Source organism: Pelobates fuscus, chromosome 8, assembly GCF_036172605.1.
Source record: "Pelobates fuscus isolate aPelFus1 chromosome 8, aPelFus1.pri, whole genome shotgun sequence".
NCBI classification, from domain to species: Eukaryota; Metazoa; Chordata; class Amphibia; order Anura; family Pelobatidae; genus Pelobates; species Pelobates fuscus.
In genome coordinates this window covers 174,263,702-174,282,145 of record NC_086324.1, presented here as the reverse complement: position 1 = coordinate 174,282,145, position 18,444 = coordinate 174,263,702, and the positions used below count along the sequence as shown (strand labels likewise).

General features: G+C 35.6%; 1 protein-coding gene across 1 annotated transcript in view; it reads left to right on the top strand.

The window, feature by feature from the left end:
• The window catches only part of LOC134571384 (transmembrane protease serine 9-like), a 71,247-nt gene that overhangs the window by 41,192 nt on the left and 11,611 nt on the right, over window positions 1–18,444 (top strand). The window contains exons 10-14 of the mRNA XM_063429586.1: window positions 1,764–2,056; window positions 2,577–2,640; window positions 6,290–6,362; window positions 11,567–11,593; window positions 12,361–12,523. Coding sequence (XP_063285656.1) covers window positions 1,764–2,056; window positions 2,577–2,640; window positions 6,290–6,362; window positions 11,567–11,593; window positions 12,361–12,523 — 620 coding nt within the window. The remainder of the gene's footprint in view (window positions 1–1,763; window positions 2,057–2,576; window positions 2,641–6,289; window positions 6,363–11,566; window positions 11,594–12,360; window positions 12,524–18,444) is intronic.

The following is an 18,444-nucleotide window of genomic DNA, read 5'->3' as shown; positions in this document are numbered from 1 at the left end:
TAATATAGTATTCAGAGGAGCTCCTAATTTTAAATCTCTCCTGACTAAAAAGTTTACTAGAGAAACAAAAACTAAACCCTCTTTATCCTTATTTCCCAAAATTAAAGGTTTCTGCAAATGCAAATCATGTATAGTTTGTAGAACTACCGATTCATCATTACCATCTAAAATAACTGAATTTACCTCCAAAATAACAAATAAGGTTTACAAAATTGATGATTTTATCAACTGTACTACAAAAAATGAGATTTATCTGCTGGAATGCCCTTGTGGCCTCCAATATGTTGGAATGACCACAAGGTGCTTCAAAACAAGAATAAGCAAACACTGCAGAAACATTAAAAATGGATATCTGAATCATATATTCTTAACATCTGTACCCCTATTTAAAGTCACCCTGCCAGGTTATATGTTTTATTCCATATTGATAAAGCCATTATAGGCGAAACGCTTTTATGGACATTTTAATTGTGTATTTTATATATTAAAGATTTTTTTGGTCACTTTTTCGTTTGTGCCAATAATCTTTATATACACTTTATCTTTTAACTGTCATTTTCTACCTCGGGACTGCAAGCAATCCTTGGTGGGGATTATTCCACCTACGCTATCATCAAGGAGCAGTCAGCCTGCTCCATTCTTGTGAGTACCATTTCATTCGTTTATTTTATTTATTCATTATTTTATACAGAGAACACTATTGGTTGTGTCTTTTTATTCTCTTTGAGTGGCATTTTTTCCTTTGAAGAAAAGAAAAAGCTGCAGTATATCCTACAAGCGGGGATCTAAACCGCTGTACGCGTTCCACACTAGAGCTAGTTATAGCTCTACCAGATGTGAGTGCTATACTTTTCTTTCTTAATTTGTCACACTTTAGTGAATATATTACACTATTTTGGATATTTGTTTTATCTTTTCATATTATTGGATTTACCTGCGGAAGGACAACGAGGACACCGTTCTCCATCCAGTATTGTATAGACTATCCTACCTAAAGAAGATTTACCCAGCTAAGACTTTACTTATTTTACTTGGACTTTCCCTTTTATCTGGACTATTTTATTAACTTATTTATTTTTTTGGTGGCGCAGCTTTTAACTTTTATTTTTTTTCATTGTGTTTTAAGGGTTTTGAGGGATTCCCTTTTAAAGTTGCTGCCTTGTTCTGGTTTTAGCGCTAACCCTTTTTCTCTTCTTTTTATTCTTCGGATCTAGTTATATATGTCAAGCTCTCTGAAGTGTGCATTCACAATAATGTCTATTCAGAAAAGTAATATCAATTTCATTTTGTCCAAAGTTTAGGACTCGAATTTGTTATCAAATATATACTTGATTAGGATGTCACAGGTAAATAACTTGTTAGTAGTTCTAGTTTTTTTGTTGTAGGTTCATATTATAACTGATAGACATGTGCAATTCGTTTGGGTTTGAATATGAATTCGGACGAATTTTGGGCAATTCGGACATTCGGGTACTTCCGAATGTCCGAATTGGCGAAGTGCAGAATTGCCGAAGTCCCAAATTGCGAAAGTCCCAAATTTCGGAATGCCGAACCGCACCGAAAATTTTCCCCATGCACATGCCTATTAACTGAGTCTTAGGAGAGTCATCATGGGTAACTTCACAAAGGAACAACAAGTAAAAATAGTGGAAGTTTATTTTCAAAATAGCAGATCCATTATTTTATAGTAAAAAGTAAAATCCTCCTAAAATGTGGTTTCATTGTATAAAGGCTATCTCTTAATGTATATCTGTGTTTTTCAGGGTGACTCAGGGGGCCCGCTGGTTTGTGCCACGGGAGGGCGTTGGTTCTTGGCTGGTTTGGTGAGTTTTGGGGAGGGCTGCGGAATGAAGAACCGGCCCGGAGTATACACGTTATTAACGACCTACAACGACTGGATCAAGCAAAATGCCCCAGAAACCGCTGTGAATATGCTGAGTGCGAATTTCCCAACTTCGGTAAAATCTGGTGACTGGAGGCTGTCATTCTTCTCAAGAACAGGCCCTGCCCCCACCATTTTCCTCATAACGTGGATTACATTATTATTATTCAACCAGTAAACCAAAGACATGACTTTGACACCACTGGATGCTGAACAGTATGATCTGAAATTAAATAAATTTAACAGTAACTGAGAGAGTAAAGTTATAATGGCAAACATTTGATCGTGCTGCGTATATTTTTAGTAATGTCTGGAGGAATCGTATAAGGAATCGGCAAAATAAACTCAGGGATTAAACTTCAGTTTGATTAGACTAGAACAGAGCAATAGGACCAGGAGCTAGCGGCAACACTGGGTGATCAATGACAGCAATGATGTTTCAGTGGAGGAGTCATTGCTGTTTCCACTGGTTTCCATGGTGACTGCTCTGCTTTTGGTACTTGGCACTATTTTTCAGAAAACAACACTTTGATACATCTCACCCATTGTGTCAGTGTTTCCATGATACAGAAAGACAAGCTATGTGTTCTGTTGAAACGCAATTATTTTTATCGCCACCTAGTGTTGAAATTTGTCAATTACACTTATTATACACAATGATGGGTTTTGTCCCTCCGACATGTATAACCCATAGTTTTAGAACTATTCAGTCATATTTAACACTTACACTCCTGAGAATCTTCAAGACCAGTGCAATGGTAACTGGCGCTTAGGTGACGCCTTCACTAAATACAGGGAATCTGAAACAAGAGCCATAGGTAGTCATTTCCTGCCTATGCAACCACTTACCAACTCAAAGACCTTTTTCATACTCAGTCTTTATTACATGTAATAGGAATTCCGTTTATTATTATTGTATCATTTAGTAAAATATTATATAGGAACATTTATATATAAATGATAAGTGAGATAATCTGCAGTATGATGGCATAATATCTGAGAAGGTAAGTGCTATAAGTGATTGGATGAATGATGCAGGGTCACTGTGAGAAGGTAAGTTCTCTAAGTGATCGGGATGAATGATATAGGGTCACTGTGAGAAGATAAGTGCTATAAGTGATCTGGATGAATGATACAGGGTCACTGTGAGAAGGTAAGTGCTATAAGTGATTGGGATGAATGATATAGGGTCACTGTGAGAAGGTAAGTGCTATAAGTGATTGGGATGAATGATACAGGGTCACTGTGAGAAGGTAAGTGCTATAAGTGATCGGGATGAATGATATAGGGTCACTGTGAGAAGGTAAGTGCTATAAGTGATTGGATGAATGAATGATACAGGGTCACTGTGAGAAGGTAAGTGCTCTAAGTGATTGGGATGAATGATATAGGGTCACTGAGAGAAGGTAAGTGCTATAAGTGATTGGGATGAATGATACAGGGTCACTGTGAGAAGGTAAGTGCTATAAGTGATTGGGATGAACGAATGATATAGGGTCACTGTGAGAAGGTAAGTGCTATAAGTGATTGGATGAATGAATGATATAGGGTCACTGTGAGAAGGTAAGTGCTATAAGTGATCGGGATGAATTAATGATACAGGGTCACTGTGAGAAGGTAAGTGCTATAAGTGATTGGATGAATGAATGATATAGGGTCACTGTGAGAAGGTAAGTGCTATAAGTGATTGGGATGAACGAATGATACAGGGTCACTGTGAGAAGGTAAGTGCTATAAGTGATTGGATGAATGAATGATATAGGGTTACTGTGAGAAGGTAAGTGCTATAAGTAATCGGGATGAATTAATGATACAGGGTTACTGTGAGAAGGTAAGTGCTATAAGTGATTGGATGAATGAATGATATAGGGTCACTGTGAGAAGGTAAGTGCTATAAGTGATTGGGATGAATGAATGATACAGGGTCACTGTGAGAAGGTAAGTGCTATAAGTGATTGGGATGAATGATATAGGGTCACTGTGAGAAGGTAAGTGCTATAAGTGATTGGGATGAATGATATAGGGTCACTGTGAGAAGGTAAGTGCTATAAGTGATTGGATGAATGAATGATATAGGGTTACTGTGAGAAGGTAAGTGCTATAAGTGATTGGGATGAATGATACAGGGTCACTGTGAGAAGGTAAGTGCTATAAGTGATTGGGATGAATGATATAGGGTTACTGTGAGAAGGTAAGTGCTATAAGTGATTGGATGAATGAATGATATAGGGTTACTGTGAGAAGGTAAGTGCTATAAGTGATTGGGATGAATGATATAGGGTCACTGTGAGAAGGTAAGTGCTATAAGTGATTGGGATGAATGATACAGGGTCACTGTGAGAAGGTAAGTGCTATAAGTGATTGGGATGAATGATACAGGGTCACTGTGAGAAGGTAAGTGCTATAAGTGATTGGGATGAATGATATAGGGTCACTGTGAGAAGGTAAGTGCTATAAGTGATTGGGATGAATGAATGATATAGGGTCACTGTGAGAAGGTAAGTGCTATAAGTGATCGGGATGAATGAATGATATAGGGTTACTGTGAGAAGGTAAGTGCTATAAGTGATTGGGATGAATGAATGATACAGGGTCACTGTGAGAAGGTAAGTGCTATAAGTGATTGGGATGAATGAATGATACAGGGTCACTGTGAGAAGGTAAGTGCTATAAGTGATCGGGATGAATGATATAGGGTCACTGTGAGAAGGTAAGTGCTATAAGTGATCGGGATGAATGATATAGGGTCACTGTGAGAAGGTAAGTGCTATAAGTGATTGGGATGAATGAATGATACAGGGTCACTGTGAGAAGGTAAGTGCTATAAGTGATCGGGATGAATGATATAGGGTTACTGTGAGAAGGTAAGTGCTATAAGTGATTGGGATGAATGATATCAAGTTACTGTGAGAATGTAAGTGCTATAAGTAATCTGTATTTTCAGAACAGAGAGAATAGAAGGAGAGGGATAATACAGAGAGAGGGATAATACAGAGACTTACAGACTCCATGAAATGAGAGTGTGAATAATGCTCTAGATTGTAAACTCATTTGAGCAGGATCCTCATTTACCTATTGTCCCTGTATCATTTTGTAGTTGTCTCATTTATTGTTAAATTTCCCCCCATTCATAATATTGTGGAATTAGTTGGTGCTATAGAAATACCAATAATAATAATAATTATACAAATGCAGGGGTCAGGCCCAGAGGAAGAGATGGTATTGTGCTATACAGAGACTGTTCTAGCAGCTTAGGAGCTGTGTGCAATATGGAGACGTGTTAATGGGGAGTATATACTGTATCTTTCTCTCTCAGCGGAGAGACAGCTCTGCTTATTAAATGCTGGGGATTATAAAATGAAAGGTCGCTGGAAGAGACAGTGAGCAATTAGGAACTGGTGTTTTTCATAGTGGGAGGTTCTGTGTCTTCATTATCCTCTATATATCCTCTTGAGTAGGGTACATTGCCGAAATCTTCACTGTACAAAGCTAGCTCCCTCTAGCATACAGCTATCTAACATACAAACATCACACACACAGCTATCTCACATTTACAGCATCTCACACACACACAGCTACCTAACATACAAACATCACACACACAGCTACCTCACATTTACAGCATCTCCCATTCACAGCTACCTAACATACTAAATATCACACACATACCTATCTCACATTCACAGCACCTCACACACAGCTACCTAACATACAAAGAATATCACACACACACACACACAGCTATCTCACATTTACAGTATCTCCCATTCACAGCTACCTAACATACTACATATCACACAAAGCTATCTCACATTTACAGCATCTCTCACACACACAACTACCTAACACACACATCATCTCTCACACACACACAGCTACCTAACACACACAGCATCTCTCACACACTATCTAACACACACATCTTCTCTGACACTGTAGTATCTAACAGACATAACATCCCTCACACACACAGCTACCTATCATACAAAATATATATCCTACACTGCTATCTATCACACTGCATCATTCATAAATACACACACCATATATAGCATATCACTATCACACGCAGATATCTCCCCTAACACTGCATCACACGTACAAACACTCACACACACACACACACACACTGTAATCTCAAACACAGCAGTCTCTCTTGCACACACTGTTATCATTCACAATCACTGCTATATGTCATATGCACAGTGTATCTCACATATACAGAGCTGACAGACACATCTACCTTATACACAATTATTTCTCATTTACACAACTATCTCTCACACTCTCTAGCAACTGCCCAGAAAACAGAACTATTACATCCTGACACAAACCGCTATCTCTCCACACAACTCTTTCTCACATAGAGGGCTATCTCACACATCGTTCACACACAGCTATCTCTAGTGCACAACCATTTTATACAGCTCACTAATGAAGCCTTCATGCCTTCTTCTTGCAATCCCTTCCCTCCTAATCGGTGAGTAAACAAATAAATTGTTTTTTTTTCATGTGTTTCATTCAATCATGGGATGTTCAATTAATCAAAACATCGTTTTGCTTAATAATCTTATTAGTGACATTACAATGTTTTCGTCTGATTAGAGATTTTACCTTTTTAGCTGAGAGCAGCAAGGTGAATTGTTAGCGTAGGAATCGCCGAAGAGGTTTTGCCTTGACGCGGCAGGTAAGCTTGCACTTAGTGGCCATTTCAGTGGTACAAAAACCCTCTCTTTCATTAAATGTGCATAGAGATTTGGGATCGTGTGCCGGTAACCCTTTCTTGTTTTTGTGTCAATGTATTGGGGCAGATGAACACATTAGATTTTGCTGCCACCAAAAAGTAGTGGGAGTTTGAGTGCAGGACTTAATTTTATGTCTCCCATTGAGTATTTTACGCTCGTGATCAATAGGTTCAGGGCAATAAGCATGTGAAACAGAGAGATTACTTGAAGACTGGGGAGGCTGCCAGCAAATCTACATAATTTATTAGACTTGGGCATTCGTTACATTACAAACTGCAATTCATTCGAATCTGGGCAAATGTACAAATTCTCAAACCCAGTGCCGAAATGTAGCCAAATCACGAACCAGTCCATGCAAAGGATGAGCGTTTTCATTTTCATTCGTGATTTGAAGATTTGTGGCTAAATGTTGATTTTATTCACAGATTAACTGAGAAATGACCAATAGAGGGGGAATCGGGAGGCGCAGTAACAGAAAATCTCTGTTTCTATACTATGTATGTAGTAAATATATAATATATAAAAACAGATTTTTGACTGCGTCTCTTGTTCGTTTTACTGGTTACTTGTTCTCACTTGATCTGTGAACCAACATGTGGGAAAATGCACCAATCAGTGTACTACAAAAAATGTACATAATATTTATAGTTTGGTTTGGCTGATTTGTTTTTAGGTTTTTATTTTTGTTAAAATTTGAATGAGCTGAACTGCCATATGGCCCAAAAAATGTTTTTATTTTTGAACAAAGTGGTTTGGTCGAAACCATTTTCTTTACTTTCTATCATTTATCAATCTGATGCTAACACCATTGTGTCTCAAAGGGTTAAACCTTTTGGGGGTCTTTTTAAAAATATATATATAAAAAAATGCTTCTACATTTACTTGCCTTGTAATAACCAGACATTGTTTGAATTGTGTGACCCATTCCCCTCTCCCAGAAAGCCAGGTAACTTTTTATTTCTTCCAATTTAATATAAACTACTGTATATATTAATTGTGAAACAGTGAAATCTCATTTGAGATTAATTTTGGTTCCAGATTTTGTTTCTGCTAGGGATATGACAAGACATGCATCTGGCTGACAATCTAATCAGATGAAATTATAAGGAACGACTAGAATGTTTAGAATGTTCATAGAATATTCTGAATAGAATTCAGAATAACTACAGACCTGGCTACACCTTCGGCAGATAAAGGGTTAAACCAGGACAGAGTGAGTATCTGAAATAACATATTCACAGCGTGTCTGTAACGACTAAACATGGCGGCCATATGCCTGCGTCACTAATGTACGTGGAGAGATTTCCAGAAACAGAACATCATCAGATAAGATAAAAATCTTTGAAAGATCAGCAATTGGCTCAATGCTTCTTCAAATCCACATCCCATCATCAGTCCCTCTAAGCTGCCCCACAGTCAGTCACAATCAGTAGAATCATTTTACACAATTCACTCAGGAACTGTGACTTAAATGACTAGGAAGTCAATCAAAATAACGAACGGGGAGGGGACGAAAATAGAGACTAAACCTTTTCTATGGATTACACTAATGACAAAATGATTCTGTAGCTCAAATTGTAGAAGAAAAAACACTTTGTAAACAAAAAGAATAAATGCAAAAAACAATATACAATTACGGTACATACAAAGGGTAATAAAAACAAAAAAAAACTTTGTCTGATATAACTGTCTGCTTCTTTTATCAGACACTGAGCACACTTTACCGAATAGTGCATCAAGTAAATGTCCCTGCTTTGCCTCAGGTGTGGCTTGAATATATTGGGAAAAGTTTAGGATTTAATTGCAGATGGATTAGTCTCCCACAATAAACAGAAGCATGTTAGAATGAATAAATAAATGAAATTGAGATCGCTAGTAGCCCTGATATCTAGTAACGAGGGACCTTACGATAGGGATGAGAAGGTTCACAATATGGAAGGAGAGGGGTGTATAGTTACAAAGCAGGGTTCGATGGACGGAAGCAATCAGTTACATGAAAAGGAGGGAGCCCAAAAAGGACCCTCTCTAGGTTTGCTGCCCCCAAGGATTATGCAACCATTAGGCTGAATGTATGCCATTATTTATTCATTCAGAACTTCAATTTTAAGATAAAAAGTGGTTAAAATGAAATTTACAAAGTTGTTTTTTTAATGAAAATTGGAAATTAGGATCTGTGTGCAGAATTTAAAGGAACTCTCCAGATCCCTAAAATACTTTATCTTGCTGAAATGCTTTACGTTTGAATAGTGTGTCCTCGTTTTTCATTTTAGAAAAAGTGCAGAATGCAATAAAACTTGACACTTTTATAAATTATCCGTGTTACCCCCTGGATACATCCCAACTGTCAATCAGACAGCTGGTCCTGGAACTTCTTGGTTTGTTTAGCTCAGTGGAACTAGAAATTGTCCAGAGGACAGAGGACCTAGAAAAACAGTTGCTTTGTAGCTTCCAACTAATGTTTATTTTTCAGTAGAACTATAATAATAGAAAGCAAGCCATAACAGGTACAATTACATATCAGGCGGGGTGTCAGGAGGTGACTTCCGCCCATAGATCTCCATATTCCATAAATAAATGAATGCGTCCTCAGTCTGAATTGTGCTAGAAGTGAAGTTTATCCAATAATTAAGCTCACTTGGCAATGTTTTGAACTCTTGGAGATCCTCGTCAAGTTATGTCATGGACAATGACCTCCCAGAGTTCAAAACGTTGCCAAGTCCTCTTCATGGCTGTATAAAATTCATTTCCAGCACAATTTGTACTGCGTATTCATTCATTATTCATTATTTATTGGAATGACAACTCAAAATTACTTAGATGTTGCAAACAAGCAGAACATTTAGTCGAACCTGCTTGTTTTGTAGTAGTTTCACCATGACATGCATGTACCAGGTCTCCCTCCCTTGGAAACAGATATAAATATATTGTAATAGGGAATATATTCTCCATTATATAATGTTTTATTCATTTATTGATTTTGAAATGGTTTTGAAAAGCAGTCACAATGAAGGTATTGATTAAAAAACAATTAGCACCATCCAGGAAGCTGGCAGATTTTGAAGTAGATGTTGGCATTAAAATACAGAAGACAATCCAGAGAGGAACGTAACACTGAGAAAACAGGAGGAACCTGAGGGAACAAAATATATAGAGAGGAGAGTTTTATATATATATAGGGAGGGGAGAAAGATAGAAACATATATTATAGGAGCAGGTCTACCAACATCTACTGGGAGAAAACCAAATACCTGGTTCAAATAAGACTAAGAGCTAGTCCAGAAGACAATCAGTGATAAAAAAAAGACTAGCAGTTAGTCCAGAAAGGTAATCAGTGATAGAGAAAAACTAGTAGGTAGTCCAGAGAAATAAGCCAGACATAGAAGGTTAGGAGCTAATCCAGAAAAGGTCATCAGTGATAGAAGAAGACTATTAGCTGGTCCAGAGAAGGTAATCGGTGATAGAGAAAGTTTAGGGGTGATTCCACAGAAGGTAATTTGTGATAGAAGAAGACAAGGAGTTAGTGCAAATAAGCAATCAGTGATAGAAGAAGTCTAGGAACTAAAACAGAGAAGGAAATTAGTGACAGAAGAAGACTTAAAACAAGTCCATAGATAAGGGATAGGGGTCAGACATTTTTTTAAGAGAAGACATATTTTGTGAGAGAGAGATAGACAAAGGGTCTGATCCAGAGGAGACACTCATTTGATTGACTAAAATTGAGAGTTGGCGTAAATAAAGTATATGTAGTGTTAAAGGGAGACCAAAGGGAGAATCAAAGGGACACACAAACTGAGATAAGGAAGTAAAAAAAAAACAGAAAAAACTGGGAACTTGTTAAAATCTGAAGGAACACAGGAGGAGATTGAACAACAACACAACTTCTTTGAAGGAGATAAAGATATTAACCTCTAATCGAAAAAGCGACAAGAGAGATATCAGAAGAGGTCACAGCGAAGGAGACAAACCATCCAGAACATCTTCTTAGACTTTACTGACCAAGGAGATATGGCAAGAATATTCTGCTGGAGAGCTGCTTCCACCACTGTCCTCCTCAGCATGAGTGAGTCGTAATAGGACAAGTTTTTAGAATCCAGAAGTAATTAGCTATTTCCATAATGTGTACATGGAGTTATAAAGGAACATCAAACTTATCTGAAAGAAATGACTCATGTCAGAGATTCAAATACTGATAATGCAATTTTGATTAAAATAAATGATAAACTATTGTAAAATAATCTATTTCAGTAAATACTTCCGTCTGTCTTTCACACGCAGAGTTATTGCGTTTATTGGCCAACATACTGGAAATCTAGCTGAATTGGATAATTGTTTGCACTTTTTTTTGTTATAAAATTTGCAATTCCCTTATAAATTCCTGAAACTATTAACAAGTTAAATTAAACCTTGCTGGTTAAGTACTTTGAGGTTAGACTTATTCTTGCTATTAAGTGGAAATTTACTGGGTTTCTGGGGAGATTGTTTGGAATTCAAGGAAGACAAATGTACTCTTTTATTCCAAATATTAACGTATATAACATATTTTTATTTTATTTTACTTATACATGATATATTTAACTATTTTGCTTTGGTGGATCTTCGTTAATTGAAACATCCAGTCCCTCCAGTGTGGCCCCATGTTTAAGGTGGGATTATGGTGGGATTGTTGAGGTATGCTGTCCAGGCCATGGCATCATTACTGTCACCAGGAATAAATGTTTAATCGACACCTTGTAACATCATCTCACGGCAGCTGTGGACAGTATTTCACAGCTCTTAGAGAACGTGTGAAATTGAATCCTTTCTATAAATGTTTCCTTTTCTGTTGGGTGTGAAATATCACCTTGACACCCGAAGGTTCAGCCACTGATCACAGCAATGGTCAACATAGAGAGAATGGAACTCTGCTTCATATCTCTAATCTTTTGTTTTTATTTTGCAGGTTTTGTGGCACTGGCAACAGCTTCAGGTATGGACCAAAACGAGTTATGTTAACTGTATGATCAAATAATCTGCATATTTGTCAATCCATCTACCCATTTATCCTTCTGCCCATCTGTCTGTCTATCTAACATGGCAGATATCTACGATATACCTGTCTTGCTGTTTCTCTCCTCTCTAGAACCGGAAGGTTAAAGCAGAAGAGAAGGCTTGATGAAGCTTGATATAAACAGGGTTTTACAAAGTAGAGCAGTATTTTTTTCACAGTATTTATATGTAAGATGCTATTTGCGATAGGGTACACCTGGAAAATCATGGGTTTAGAGAAGTGGCTGTATGCTATAGTATTTTGGTGTGATATTGAATTTCTACTCATTGATATATAAAATCATGTTTTATTGAGATCCATTCCTTAATGACCTAACCATACGATTCTGTTTATAACTAGGGAACAGTGGGTCAAAGATCTGAGGAATATCTGATCCGTGACCCAATTTGGAAACGTCAGTTGTCAGAAAGCAGACTTCATAGCATGTTTTCTTTTGCAGCTAAAACAATATTGCATAATTCCCTATAATATGCAGAGTACATGGTCCAGTTGGCTCTTACCTGACCTCTGTATATATGATTGGAAGTGAATTCAGAGTGAATTTAATTTTTTTGCCCAATGTAACCAAACTAGAAGCTGACTTAGAAAATGTATCTAGTTTGGCCGTAAAGTTGAATTTCACTCTGAAATGACTTTAAATGATCAGTTTAGTGAATAAATCTGTGTATCGTTTTGTATGTTCACAGGATGTGGGCAGTCAGTGTTCAATAACCGGATTGTAGGTGGAAGTAACACATTGCCAGGTGTGTGGCCATGGCAAGTCAGCATTGTCTATGAAAGCTCACACGTATGCGGAGGGTCCCTCGTCTCACCAAACTCGATTGTGTCTGCCGCACATTGCTTTCCCAGGTAAGAATATTAACCAAGTCTCCATTTTCATGTTTTATAATAAATTTACATCATTATTATGAATGTTGTTTTTCACTGCTGTTAAAGTTGCTCAAACATAACACAGAAACACAAACACACACACAAACACACAAACACACACACACACACATAAACACAAACACAAACAAATAAACAAACAATCACACACAAACACACAAACAAAAACACACACAAGCACACACTTTGCCTTGATTTTTAAACTTTAAAAGATCATGCATTTAGCACAAATGAATGACACTTTTTGCAATGCCCCCAAATAATGAATAAATGACTAATACAAGTTATATGCTGACAGAACCACGTGAGTTGTTAAGTCCCGACATCCATGAATGCACTTCATTTATTAACTATTATATTGTGGAAAAATCAGTCATCTCCAATTCTCCAGTTTTGGAGATATTGATTTTGACAGCAAAGAACCCACTTCTGTGTTGTTCTGGCTGTAAATAACTTTGTACCGTACAACGTGTCCGCCGTGTTAACATGGCTGCAATGTGAGGGTGCTATGGTATGGGTAAAGTCATGTAATGTGGCGATATACACAAAAACCATAGGGATGTGTGCATATACAAATATATACACACAACTGAGTGTACAGGTGAGAGGATTATAGCCCAGATGGGTAAAATAAAGTCTGTTACAAATTGAGAAATGTTCTCAATGTTTTCCCATACTTAAACAAGAAATACATTTAAACATTACTTTCCAATACACCCAAAATACTAGGATTCTGGGTGGGGGGTTCTGGTGAAGGGGTTAATAAACAGATTAAAGAGACGGCACTGCATTTGCTATCTGTGTCCAACATTTCCATTAGCAAGAACTCTCTGTACTTTATCTTAAGGTCCAACGTCCTATCCAAGAAAAACATCTTCATCCAAACCAATTGCTTTTAATTTATTCAGTAATCCGTATTCAGTACGAGGAAACTTAACCAAACTCCTTAGCAGAACTCCCACCCACAGCAACACCCTCACGTTACCAGTGTCCATTCCATCCAAGGAGCCCAACAGTGATACACTGAATGTTCTAGGGCATTTGTTTAACAAAAAATATGGGATGGCCTTGACCGACTCTTTGCACCATAATCCCAACAGTGAGATGTAGTGTTTATAGTGCATAATATGCTCCTTTAGATTATTTTACCATGATGTGTCCTTTGTAAAACCATATTGATTACCAATAATGACACGCTTGCACACAATGAATTGCTGACTATTTTCCCTTAATAACCCTCTAATTAATTGCTCAACGTGGATGTTAAGCTCTTAGTTCTGTAATTTCAAGACTGAGATTTGTATCTCTTTTTAAACACGTGCACCAAATCTTCTTTTTGTAAATCCTTTCATAACATTTCTGAATGGAAATAATCCTGGAAGGTTAAATAGAGTGGTTTTGTTATCTCAATACTAAGCTATAAAAGGTCCACTTTATGGCACAGCTGCTTTTTGGAACAATGCACAGCAGACCATAAACATAGTCCTCTGTGGTATGTCTACATTTAGGTTTTAAACAAAGGGAATTTTTGAAAGACCTTCAATAGTTTTAACATAACTAAGTCAATTAATAAATGCAATATACAATAATATATAGATAAATAGGTCTGAATTCACCTGGCTTCTTCTTCATGATTGGCTTATCATTTTGTATACTTTGGAATTTTGGCCCATGATATTCTACATGTAGTTCCATCATTTGCTTGATGCATCTACAGCTTTAATTCCCCTGCACTGTCAGAACCCTAATTCACTAAACTTTGCTGAATGGATAAGTATGGATACCAGAAGAGGCTACAATGTCCCTAGGGCAGAACCCAGCAGTATGACCTTTAATGGTTTTAATGGGATGTGTTTTTGGACATGGGACCTTCCCGATGATCTCCATCCAATCTTGCACTGGTTGGAGAAAACACACTGACCTAACCCCTGTCCCTTCTTCATCTCCTCTTCTGCCTAAATGCTCTTTTGCCCATTGGTCTTGAGATATTACCCCTGTCAAGGGGTTAGTTTCAGGCCAATGATTTAGGTAAAGAGGAACATAACTCCCAGAGTTCCAGATGAGAGATGTTAGAGGCTGGGCATGCATGAAATATAATGGTGGGGATTTAACACACGAGTACCTCCCCCGGACCCCCCCAAAAAATTATATATATACATGCCCTTGATTTAATATATTTGGATTATCTAACATTTCATATGTTGATATTTTTTTATATATTGCTTTTTATGTATGATATTTTTTGTTGTTGTTTATTTTATAGTAATTTAAATTTTTTTTATTTTAAAAGTTTATCCAAACATATTCAATAATTTGTAAAGCTTATCCAAAAACATTGAATGGAGGCACCCTTCAAATAACATAAAACTATTATTTCAAAGCAAGACGGGTTTTATATAATATTATTTAAGCAATACATTGTTGATCATATCTTGTGATATTGTGTAATTCAGAAAGTGAGAGGCCTCCTTGCCTTCTAAGTATATAAGCAGTTATTAGTTTTATATAAAGAATAAATAAGGAATATAGTTTAAATAATCTTGGCAGATAACAACACAAACAGGAAGGTTAAAGGAACACTATAGGGTCTGGAACACAAACATGTATTCCTGACCATATAGTGTTAAAACTACAATTTAGATGGCTTGCCACTCCTTAGCCCCCTTAGAAGAGTTTAAAACATACCTTACCGGCACTGGCCCCGCCACCAATCCACCTCCTTGGTGACATCATCATAATTTACAATTTGTAGCCAATCCAATGCTTTTAGGGAAAGGATTGGATCGGCTGAAATTGGCAAGGAGGCAGGATGTGGGGTGGGGCAAAAAGTCATTTTGGCCAAGCAGCACCTCCTCATAGAGATGTATTGAAGCAATACATATCTATGAGGAGAATTCAGCGTCCCCATGCAGAGCGTGGAAACGCTGAACACAATACTGCCTACTGTGCAGCACTGAGCCAGGAAGCCCCTCCAGTGGCCATCCAAGGAGTGACCACTTGGAGGTGTCCCTAGGGGCAATGTAAACACAGTGTTTGCATGAAAATGCCTGAAGGCAGTGGTTATACTCACCAGAACAACTACATTAAGCTGTATACTTTACATTAAGCTGTATATTAAACATTAAGCTGTATAACGTACATTAAGCTGTATATAATACATTAAGCTGTATATTAAACATTAAGCTGTATAACATACATTAAGCTGTATATTATAAATTAATCTGTATAACGTACATTAAGCTGTATATTATAAATTAATCTGTATAACGTACATTAAGCTGTATATTATACATTAAGCTGTATATTAAACATTAAGCTGTATAACATACATTAAGCTGTATATTATAAATTAATCTGTATAACGTACATTAAGCTGTATATTATAAATTAATCTGTATTCTGTACATTAAGCTGTATACTGTACATTGGGCTGTATACCGTACATTAAGCTGTATATTATACATTAAGCTGTATACTATACATTAAGCTGTATACTGTACATTGGGCTGTATACCGTACATTAAGCTGTATATTATACATTAAGCTGTATACTGTACATTAAGCTGTATACTGTACATTAAGCTGTATATTATACATTACGCTGTATAACATACATTAAGCTGTATATTATAAATTAATCTGTATAACGCACATTAAGCTGTATATTATACATTAAGCTGTATATTATAAATTAATCTGTATAACGTACATTAAGCTGTATATTATAAATTAATCTGTATAACGTACATTAAGCTGTATATTATAAATTAATCTGTATAACGTACATTAAGCTGTATATTATAAATTAATCTGTATAACGTACATTAAGCTGTATATTATACATTAAGCTGTATATTAAACATTAAGCTGTATAACATACATTAAGCTGTATATTATAAATTAATCTGTATAACGTACATTAAGCTGTATATTATAAATTAATCTGTATTCTGTACATTAAGCTGTATACTGTACATTGGGCTGTATACCGTACATTAAGCTGTATATTATACATTAAGCTGTATACTATACATTAAGCTGTATACTGTACATTGGGCTGTATACCGTACATTAAGCTGTATATTATACATTAAGCTGTATACTGTACATTAAGCTGTATACTGTACATTAAGCTGTATATTATACATTACGCTGTATAACATACATTAAGCTGTATATTATAAATTAATCTGTATAACGCACATTAAGCTGTATATTATACATTAAGCTGTATATTATAAATTAATCTGTATAACGTACATTAAGCTGTATATTATAAATTAATCTGTATAACGTACATTAAGCTGTATATTATAAATTAATCTGTATTCTGTACATTAAGCTGTATACTGTACATTGGGCTGTATACCGTACATTAAGCTGTATATTATACATTAAGCTGTATACTATACATTAAGCTGTATACTGTACATTGGGCTGTATACCGTACATTAAGCTGTATATTATACATTAAGCTGTATACTGTACATTAAGCTGTATACTGTACATTAAGCTGTATATTATAAATTAATCTGTATAACGCACATTAAGCTGTATATTATACATTAAGCTGTATACCGTACATTAAGCTGTATACCGTACATTAAGCTGTATATTATACATTAAGCTGTATACCGTACATTAAGCTGTATATTATACATTAAGCTGTATACCGTACATTAAGCTGTATATTATACATTAAGCTGTATACTGTACATTAAGCTGTATATTATACATTACGCTGTATAACATACATTAAGCTGTATATTATAAATTAATCTGTATAACGCACATTAAGCTGTATATTATACATTAAGCTGTATATTATAAATTAATCTGTATAACGTACATTAAGCTGTATATTATAAATTAATCTGTATAACGTACATTAAGCTGTATATTATAAATTAATCTGTATAACGTACATTAAGCTGTATATTATAAATTAATCTGTATAACGTACATTAAGCTGTATATTATACATTAAGCTGTATATTAAACATTAAGCTGTATAACATACATTAAGCTGTATATTATAAATTAATCTGTATAACGTACATTAAGCTGTATATTATAAATTAATCTGTATTCTGTACATTAAGCTGTATACTGTACATTGGGCTGTATACCGTACATTAAGCTGTATATTATACATTAAGCTGTATACTATACATTAAGCTGTATACTGTACATTGGGCTGTATACCGTACATTAAGCTGTATATTATACATTAAGCTGTATACTGTACATTAAGCTGTATACTGTACATTAAGCTGTATATTATACATTACGCTGTATAACATACATTAAGCTGTATATTATAAATTAATCTGTATAACGCACATTAAGCTGTATATTATACATTAAGCTGTATATTATAAATTAATCTGTATAACGTACATTAAGCTGTATATTATAAATTAATCTGTATTCTGTACATTAAGCTGTATACTGTACATTGGGCTGTATACCGTACATTAAGCTGTATATTATACATTAAGCTGTATACTATACATTAAGCTGTATACTGTACATTGGGCTGTATACCGTACATTAAGCTGTATATTATACATTAAGCTGTATACTATACATTAAGCTGTATACTGTACATTGGGCTGTATACCGTACATTAAGCTGTATATTATACATTAAGCTGTATACTGTACATTAAGCTGTATATTATAAATTAATCTGTATAACGTACATTAAGCTGTATATTATAAATTAATCTGTATAACGTACATTAAGCTGTATATTATACATTAAGCTGTATATTAAACATTAAGCTGTATAACATACATTAAGCTGTATATTATAAATTAATCTGTATAACGTACATTAAGCTGTATATTATAAATTAATCTGTATTCTGTACATTAAGC